Source organism: Vigna unguiculata, chromosome 6 (assembly GCF_004118075.2).
Source record: "Vigna unguiculata cultivar IT97K-499-35 chromosome 6, ASM411807v1, whole genome shotgun sequence".
Classification (NCBI taxonomy): Eukaryota; Viridiplantae; Streptophyta; class Magnoliopsida; order Fabales; family Fabaceae; genus Vigna; species Vigna unguiculata.
Window position 1 is genome coordinate 16,708,791 of NC_040284.1, and position 9,903 is coordinate 16,718,693.

The 9,903-nt window shown below is 30.2% G+C and overlaps 1 protein-coding gene across 1 annotated transcript; it reads right to left on the minus strand.

Annotated features, from left to right (window-relative positions):
* Nucleotides 1-584: 584 nt before the first annotated feature.
* On the minus strand, nt 585-6,896 carry LOC114186752 (glutamyl-tRNA(Gln) amidotransferase subunit A, chloroplastic/mitochondrial). Its single transcript, XM_028074750.1, has 10 exons — nt 6,305-6,896; nt 4,471-4,782; nt 4,087-4,266; nt 3,880-3,974; nt 3,700-3,775; nt 3,455-3,532; nt 3,167-3,260; nt 3,032-3,081; nt 2,611-2,724; nt 585-1,070 (listed from the first exon to the last, which is right to left on the minus strand). The coding sequence occupies exons 1-10, from the start codon at nt 6,839-6,841 to the stop codon at nt 975-977; spliced, it is 1,632 nt and encodes a 543-aa protein (XP_027930551.1). The 5' UTR covers nt 6,842-6,896; the 3' UTR covers nt 585-974.
* Nucleotides 6,897-9,903: the final 3,007 nt, after the last annotated feature.

A 9,903-nucleotide genomic window follows, 5' to 3' on the forward strand; every position in this document is an offset into this window, starting at 1 on the left:
TCATTTGACTTTGCATGCTTCTTTCACAAGTCTTTGATGTTTCTTCATAAAACGTCAATAACTTAAAATGATTCACACTTAACAAACTAGTTAGATATATCAAAACTTAATATTACTTTTTATGATAAAAAATCTTCCGTGACTTGTTGGAAAACATGTAGAATTGCCTATAGTTGTGTATGCCTTAGTAGAATAAAGGTATGAGCAAATGAAAATTGTCAATTGAATGTAAAAGATTTAGTATAAGATTCAAAGAGAGTTGTTCATCTATGAAATTCCGATACGGCTCAAAGCGTTTTCACACTTCCACTACGTAGCGAATACAAACATGTAGCAAATGTGTCAACAATACAGTGTCAGATATTTTGGACCACCTCTTGGACACAAGACCAAAAACGCATATCTATTTTAATTAAAATAAAATAAAAAAGAAACGAGGAATAAAATCTTCACGTAACCTCTAAAAATTTTAAAAATTGAATTTTTTTTTTCAATAACGTTTGAAGTGTTCCGTTGTTTCAAACACGTTTCAACGTAAACTGTACACTGATTAAAGCCTTTGTATGCAAGCAAACATAAAAAAATTAGAAATGTTAACAAACATCCTTATTCAAAAGAAATCCTCAAGAATAAATTACAAGGGCCAACTGTTTGGTAAGAGCAAAGACCATTTGCTCCTTTACACTGATCAATCTCTCTAGTTATTAACTAAATAAACACAACATTCAATAATTCATCCAATTGCTAACAGTAGCAGTTGGCCCCCCTCATCAAAAAACTAGTTGAATGAAGGTTTATTGTGAAAATATTCAATTTCAAATAGTAAAATTTCTCACAAAACCCTCTTTCAGCAATGTGGCTAAAAATTTGGAGAAGCATTACCGGCGCTGAAAACTACCTACTCCAGCTACCTCATTGTCATGGAACTAAAGAAATATTGAGGGAACACAGAGATGTGGAATGAAAAATTATACTCAGAATGCAATGTCATCATCAGCTACAAACGGTGGAACAAATCTGCAATTTTCAAGAGTTTGCTCAAAGATGTGTCCCACTCTCAGCAGTTCTCCCTGCAATTTAATTCCAAGCCAAAGGATGATTGTGTTGCTCAATTTCAAACATATACTCTTGCAGAACATTTTCCTCAAATATATATATGTTATTCAACAAAAGTGTCCAATCAGAATACCAGTAGGACCACATTAGTTAACTTTGGCTGTATGGGAACTTTCAATACGATACAACTAACAGCCATATGCCAAATCCGATACATGATATCAATGTGATTTGTATTTACCAAATATCTCATTGAGGCAAAAAGTGAATCAAATTATTTTTTAATTTTAAATTAGCCCAAAAGTTTTCTATGTTTTTATCATTTTCAACTTAAAGTTCAAAAAATCTAAAACTTATCAGCATCTTATATTTAATATTTGGTATAAATACACATTTGGTACCCAAACTTTTTCGGAAAGTTCAATTTGGTACCCGAACTTTAGAAATGTTCAATTTGGTACCCCAATTTTCTAAAGATATTCAATTTGGTCCTCTCCATTAAGTTAGAGTTAACACCGTGTCCGTACAGGACACGTGTCAAGCCATGAAATTTTTATTTTTTTTTCAAAAAAATTAATTTTCTTTTTCAAAAAAATTAATTTTTTTTCAAAAAATTTAAAAACTGTCACGTGTCAGTTTATCATCGTGTCACGTGGCAGCTTACAATCATGACACGTGGCAGTGTAATAGCTGTTTTCAATTTAGTACCCTAATTTAAATTTTTGGTTCAATTTAGTACTCCAATTTTTTAAAATCATCCAATTTTGTCATCTTCCATTTGAGACCAAATTAGTAAATAAGCTTAATTACAACCTATATATACATGTTACAATAACTTTTTCTAATATATACATCAAATCATTTCACCTAAATACTTAAATTATTTTATTTTTTACATTTTAACCTTTGTAATTTTTTATACATGAAATTTTTTACACTTGTAAAAAATAAAATAATTTGAATATTTAGGTGTAGTGATTTGATGTATAAATTCAAAACAATTATTTTAACATGTTTATATAAGTTATAATTAAGCTTATTTACTAATTTGGTCTCAAATAGGAAAGGACGAAATTGGATCATTTTAAAAAATTTGGGTACTAAATTGAACCAAAAATTTAAATTAGGGTACTAAATTGAAAACAATTATTACACTGCCACATGTCATGATTGTAAGCTGCCACGTGGCACGATGATAAACTGACACGTGGCAGTTTTTAAATTTTTTGAAAAAACAAATAATTTTTTTGAAAAAAAAAATTTTTTAAAAATAAAAATTTCATGGCTTGACACGTGTCCTGTACGGACACGGTGTTAACTCCAACTTAACGGAGAGGACCAAATTGAATCTCTTTAGAAAATTGGGGTACCAAATTGAACATTCCTAAAGTTCGGGTACCAAATTGAATTTTCCAAAAAAGTTTGGGTACCAAATGTGTATTTATTCCTTAATATTTTTAAGAACTAAAGACTAGTAAAGAAAACGAAACTACCAGTTAGATAAAGAGCTCCATCAACAAGGAGTCCAGTGCAGTGGATAGGAAGAGTCAATACCTCATTAAAGGCTGCACCAATCATTTGCATACCAACAGGAAGGCCTGCAGGTCCATCCTCAACAAAGCCACATGGCAAAACCAAGGCAGGTAATCCAGCTAGATTAACGTTTACCTGTAAAATTACAAAGCATCAGTAAAGGTCAAAAACTATGTTTGATATGTTACTGTATATGAATGAAATTTCAGACATTACAGAGAATATCAAACTCTTAACGATTGTATAATTAGGTATGCTCAATGGTGACTTAATTCCAATAGGAAATTCCCTTGTTGAGCCTCTAGAACTCATGCAACGCAACCAACCTGACCGTTAATGGTTAGCAAATATAATTCCTGGATGAGTTAACACCCATCTTGATTTTCTAAGGCTTAATCTACAATTTTTGTCTAGATATCCTGCTCAAGAATGAAATGCTTACGGTCATAATATCGCCTGCATACATAGCTAAAGGATCATTTTTCTTTTCACCTGCAAGTGCCAAAGGCAATAAAAATTTTAGCACTGCAGACACTGAAGTGCAATAATGCAAACGCAAAGAGTTGAAGATGCTAACCAATTTTATAAGCAGCTGAAGGAGCTGCAGGGGAAATCAAGATGTCATTTTGACTCAGTGCCTCCTTAAAGCTATTCCTAATTATGGTCCTTACCTGTAACAACACTCACAAATATTGAATATTGTCCACAAAACACTAAACATCTAGAAGAAGATGAAATTGATTAACTCCAGAAACTTAAAACTTCTTAAAGAGACATGTATTTGCACGTATGAAACTGAATTCACAATTATTAGGACTTAGATCAGAGATCTACTAAGAAATAAATAAAATAATATTATTAGTACCTGCTGTGCACGTTTGTAATATGCATCATAGTAACCAGCTGAGAGGGCATATGTTCCCATTAAAATTCTCATTTTGACCTGAGACATTTAAAATTGAAAGGTAGCTTAAATAGAAAATTGAAAGGTAGCTTAAATAGCAATGCCAACACATTTGAACCATTTCTCTAAAACCGGTGTAAGTAAAGGTAAGCTACCACTCATCTTGGAGTCAAATTTGAAATTAAGAAAGAAGAAGAGATGAGTACCTCAGAACCAAACCCTTCAGCTCGGGAACCTCCATAAAGAGAATCTAGTTCGTCAGCATAAACTTGGTTTCCATATCTAAAAATATATACAAATGGCCAATTAAAGTCAGGCCAATGGTTTATCAATGAAAATGTATTTCAGAGGGGAGAGAATTAAGAAAGGTGGTTTGAGTCACTGACCTGATACCATCATAGCGAGACAAGTTGGAAGATGATTCAGACACAGCAAGGATATAATATGCAGGCAACCCAAGGGAAAAGGATGGCAGTGAGACCTGTAACAAGTTCATAGCAAAAGAAAAGGACATCCTGAAATATAAACTGCAATAATACAAACTTCAAAAGAACCAATAGAAGTTGCCATTCATAGAGAAAAATGATACGGACCTCATTCACAGAGCATCCTAATTCCTCAAAATGCATAGCAGCAGCACGAATTGCTGAAATTACTCCAGCATCAACACCCTTGTCAATTGTTTCACGGATCAGACCAACTCTCAGTCCCTTCAAGGGTTTACTTTCCAAGGAGCTCACAGAGACAAAGTGGGACTGAAAGTCAGGCACATCCTGAAAAACGAAACCATATTATTGAAAAGACATTGGCTTAATAAGAAGAAATAAATAACGCTTACATCCACTGATTTCAGAAATCACCAATCTAATTGAGGAACAGAATTTAATGAACATTATTAATATCCCTTGCAAACAATGAGAAATTGGAAGGATTATAACAGTTAGACCAAACTTTGTGAAAACTCATATTTCTCCTACCTGCTTACTTGACGTGGCATCAAATCTATCATGACCAGCAATTGCATGAAGGAGAATCCCAGTATCGGCAACTGATGAACCAAAGCAGCCAATGGTATCAAGTGATGATGCATATGCCATAAGTCCAAATCTTGAAACACGCCCATATGTTGGCTTCAAACCTACAACACCACAAAAAGATGCCGGCTGCCTCACACTTCCGCCTGTGTCACTTCCCAACGATACAACACACTGCCTGGCAGAAACTGCAGCTGCTGATCCTCCTGATGATCCTCCTGGCACCCTAGACTCATCCCACGGGTTGGCAGTCACCTATTGAATGAACATATGCAGCACCTGAGTAAACCAATCGCAGTTATAAATGGGAAATACAAATAATAGGACCCACACACAACCCCTCTTTTATTCCATTAAGCTTTGCAATAACAGAGGGGAGATAACACAGCAGGAATGAAAATTAGCAACACATTAATGCATGTAAGGTCTATCAAGTCATTCATTGACAATTTTAATTCTCCATTTTCTATACCAAACATACAATGAAATCCTGCTTTCAACATAGAACAGCTAATCAATATTTCAACTCCTAGACACAAATGAAAAACAGAGTCATAAAGTCACCCATCCTCAAATTCATTACAAATAATAATGCAAAGTGGGCATTTGACATTTTAGAAGATACATTCTTAGACACACCAAGCATCCCACAATGCTCTTAAAATCACACCATTCCTTCTGAATCTTCAATCGCCTTTCTAATTAGGAAAAAATATCTTCACAATCTTTCTATTCATTTCAACATATTTTATTTTCTCTTTTAAAGGTTGTAATTATTACAAATAGAAATGATGAAAATGTAACTCATCTAATTGGTATCAAAGCATATCAGAGTCTGCCTTAGCATTGTTTGCAGGGTCTATTGTACAACCCATTATCGGGTCCTCCTTTATTCCCATACTTGATGTCATCGAAGTAGGGGAAGTCGGGGGATATGTTGAAGATCTCATATCATCTTGGGATTTGACCAAATAATAATAGATAGATGTGTACAAACCTCACCTTATTAAACTAATTTTGTAAGATTGAATTGGACTTAAAGTTTACTCTCTTAAAGTAATCTAACAAACTCTCAATTTCAAAACATCAACAATAGTGTGTGTGAGAAAAATTCAGTGAGAGCCCTACCTACACAGATATCCTCCTCTCTTGCCTCATTTCTGACTTAAAATACTTCCTATATAATAATAAAAATAATAAAATAAGGATTAAAGGAATATTAAGACAATGAAGAATATCCAAAATTTGATTTTATTATCAACTTTTAAAACTAATAAGTTTTGCCCATGTATTTTTAAAGAGAAAAAAAAAAAAGATGTACTAACATCTTAAAATTGTGTTACATTGCCATTTATATGGTAAATTTGTTGACTTTATAAGTTATATGGGTGGTGATAATTTGTGATTGGACGACTGAGACGCCAATTACACCTTTTTTTTTCAAATATCCAAACATTTTCCTGCATCTGGGTAGGAAAATATGTGTAATTCAAAAAATGAAATACCCAAAACCAATGTTTCAAAACTTAAATATTACACTCAAAATTTAGAAAATTTTCAGAGACTAAAAAACCATTAATACTAATATAACTAAATAATAACAGAAGTAGTGGTAGCAGAGCTTAGTTGCGCTTGAATGGTCATTCAAGCCTAAAAATGCATAACGTGTACTAAGTTTCAAAAGTAAACAAAACAATTAACTTTTAAACAGAAAAATTCAAATTGCAATATAAACCATAGTAAAAAATATTATAAATGCAGTATTAGGAAAGAGAACCTGAAATGCAGAAGCTTCAGTGGTGCTTCCCATTCCAAACTCATCCATATTGGTTTTCCCAACCACAATTCCGCCCAGTTCCCTCACTCTCTTCACCGCCGTCGCGTCGAACGGCGGCCGGTATCCAGCCAGGACGCGCGAACCACCCGTAGACGGCATGTCCTTTGTACAAATGTTGTCTTTCACGCCGATGAGCACCCCGGCGAGGGGACCGGGGTCGTCGCCGGCGGCGATGCGGGCATCGACTCGGCGGGCCTGGGCAAGCAGGGCATCGTCGTCTGGGAGGTGGAGGAAAGCGCGGAGACGGGGCTCGGCGAGGCGGAGGTGCGCGAGGCGGGAGAGAGCGAGGTCAGCGGCGGAGGCACGGCGCGAGAGGAGGGTTTGACGGGTGGAGAGGATTTCGGAGTGCGGCGGAGGCGAGGTGGTGAGGGTTGGGGTTTGGTCAGTAAGGGAGGCGCGTGAGGTGTAGGAGTGGGAGTGGCGAGTGAGTGAGAGGCGAGAGAGGGAGCGAGGGGTTTGAAGTGTGGATAGTAGCATTTTTTGTTGAGGAAGAAAAAAAAGAAGATATGAGAATCAATGAATGAATGAATTATAACTGTTATCACTTATACTCACTTGTGTATAAGAAGAGGAAGAAGACGACGGGAAAAAAAATATAACAAAAAAAAACTATTTCATCTTATTAACTCATGTTTAATTTTGACAACTATCTCTCAACTAATATAAAAAAAAAAAAAAATACCTCTTTATTATATAAGATTACTGTGAAAGTTTGTAATTTTAATTTACCAAAACTACTTATTGTGTTAAACTTCCATGACAAACTAAGCTTAAAATTTGTTTCCTGCCATTAATAAACAAATAAATTATAGTCAACTTTTTTACTTTTCTCGCATTACGTTGTCTTCAATTTTTAAATAATTACTTACTTTTAATATTTTAATAAAACAGTATTAACACCTTTTATTTTATTTAAATTCATATTTGTATTAAAATATATAAATATAATAAGGTAATAGTTTATATTTTATATGATAATCTGTAATTGTTCGAAAACTATAAGTTTGCTTATGAGAGGGGATGATTAGTATTAAAAATGATAATTAATGAATTAAAATATTTATTTAGTAAATTATAAGTTTGTTTATGAGAGGTGATGATTAATTATCTTTATTTTCTTATCATTAATCTGAATTTTTTATTTTTTTTTATCTCTTTATCACTTTCTGACTTTTTTGTCTCTCTTTACTTTTTTTCTCCTCTAAGAATCTTTTTTAGGGTTTTATCATATTATCACATTATATTCGTTGAACTAGCAGGAGACTCGTGCATACACACGGATCGTATTTTTTTTTATATATTTTTTTATTTTTAAAACATATTTTCTTTTTATTATATATAAATCAATAATTTGAATATTTTTAAAACATTTTATTATTATTATTATATATAAATCAAAAATTTTAATGATTATTATTATTGATTAATTTATATAATAATTAATTTATTATTTAAATTTATGTGTAATGATTAATTTATTATTTAAATATAATAAGGTAATAGTTTATATTTTAATGATTTGAATATTTTTAAAACATTTTATTATTATTATATATAAATCAAAAATTTTAATGATTATTATTATTGATTAATTTATATAATAATTAATTTATTATTTAAATTTATGTGTAATGATTAAAATATATAAATATAATAAGGTAATAGTTTATATTTTATATGATAATCTGTAATTGTTCGAAAACTATAAGTTTACTTACTAGGGGATGATTAGTATTAAAAATGATAATTAATGAATTAAAATATTTATTTAGTAAATTATAAGTTTGTTTATGAGAGGTGATGATTAATTATCTTTATTTTCTTATCATTAATCTGAATTTTATATTCTTTTTTTATCTCTCTATCACTTTCTGCCTTCTTTGTCTCTCTTTACTTTTTTTTTCCTCTAGGAATCTTTTTTAGGGTTTTTTCATATTATCATATTATATTGGTTGAACTAGCAGGTGACTCGTGCATACACACGGATCATGTTTCTTTTTATATATTTTTTTATTTTTAAAACATATTTTCTTTTTATTATATATAAATCAATAATTTGAATATTTTTAAAACATATTTTATTATTATTATATATAAATCAACAATTTTAATGATTATTATTATTGATTAACTTATATAATAATTAATTTATTATTTAAATTTATAATTAATTTAATTAATTATAACAATATGATTTTAGTTTAATTAATTAAAAGAAAAAGTCATATTGATATGATTAAGTAATTAATATTTAAATTAAATAGCAATAATAATATTAATATTAATAATAAGATTAAAAAATAATAGTTAGATATGAATTTTTTGTTTTAAATTATAAAATTAACATTAATTGATTAGTAATATATAGTAAAACAATATTGTTATAAAATTAAAATTTATAATTATACTTTTGAGTTACATATTATATTAAAATGAAATACGTATATGGTTATTGATGTTAAAAGTAAAATGTAGATATATTGTGTAATATGGTCTCGTACAAAATAAATACAACATATTAATTGATGTTAACATTTCTAAATAGAAACACATGTAGACATATGTATGTTACATTAAAATGAAATGCATTTGCACATATAGTTGTTAAAAAGTAAAATGTAGACATATGGTGTTATATGGTCCCATAAAAAGTCAATACAACATGAAACTGATGTAGAATGTTTAAATAAAAACACATGTAGATGCGTATGAAATTGATATAAACACTTGTATTTTATATTAAAATGAGATGCGTATGCACGGATTCTTGTTAAAGTAAAATGTAAGCATATTTCCATACAAAATAAATACAATCTGAAGTTGATGTTAGATTTGTTTAAATAGAAACACATGTAGATATAAATACATGTAGATATAAACACATATATATTATATAAAATTAAAATGCATTTCCATGGGTCGTTGTTAAAGTAAAATGTATCCATATGGTGTAATATGTTTCAATATAAAATAAATACAACATGACATTGATGTTAAAATATTTAAACAAAAACATGTATAAATATAAACACATGTATTTATATTAGAATGAAATGATGAAATATGTATGTATGAGTCGTTATTGAAGTAAAATGTATGCATATTGTGTAATATGGTCCCGTACAAAATAAATTCAACATGAAATTGATGTTAACATTTTCAAATAAAAACATGTGTACATACAAACACATGTATATTACATAAAAATGAGATGCATATGCACGGATGATTGTTAAAAATAGATTGTAGGTATATTGTGTATTATGGATCATGTTTGAAACAAAAATACAAAACGAAGTTTATGTTAAACTTTGTTAACAGAAACATAGAAGAATAGATATAAAACTTAAGCAAATATTTAAAATTAGTTGACAATAAAAAAAATATTATAAACAAAAGTAAATATATTGATTCAAATAAATATTACTTTAAATTTGTTGGCTAATAATTAAATGAATACTTTAAAATCAAATATATTATTGATTCAAATAAAAATAACAACAAAAGTAATAGTAATTATAATAGTATTATAAATTACC

Bases quoted from the DNA above. Each gene is read 5' to 3' on its own strand.
- LOC114186752 (XM_028074750.1), bottom strand. From the start codon at position 6,841: ATGCTACTATCCACACTTCAAACCCCTCGCTCCCTCTCTCGCCTCTCA. The intron at 2,725-3,031 runs GTAAGCATTTCA...GTAATTTTACAG, and splicing joins ATGCAGGCGATATTATGACC to GTAAACGTTAATCTAGCTGG. The intron at 1,071-2,610 runs GTATTGACTCTT...ATTAAATTGCAG, and splicing joins TTGGTGCAGCCTTTAATGAG to GGAGAACTGCTGAGAGTGGG.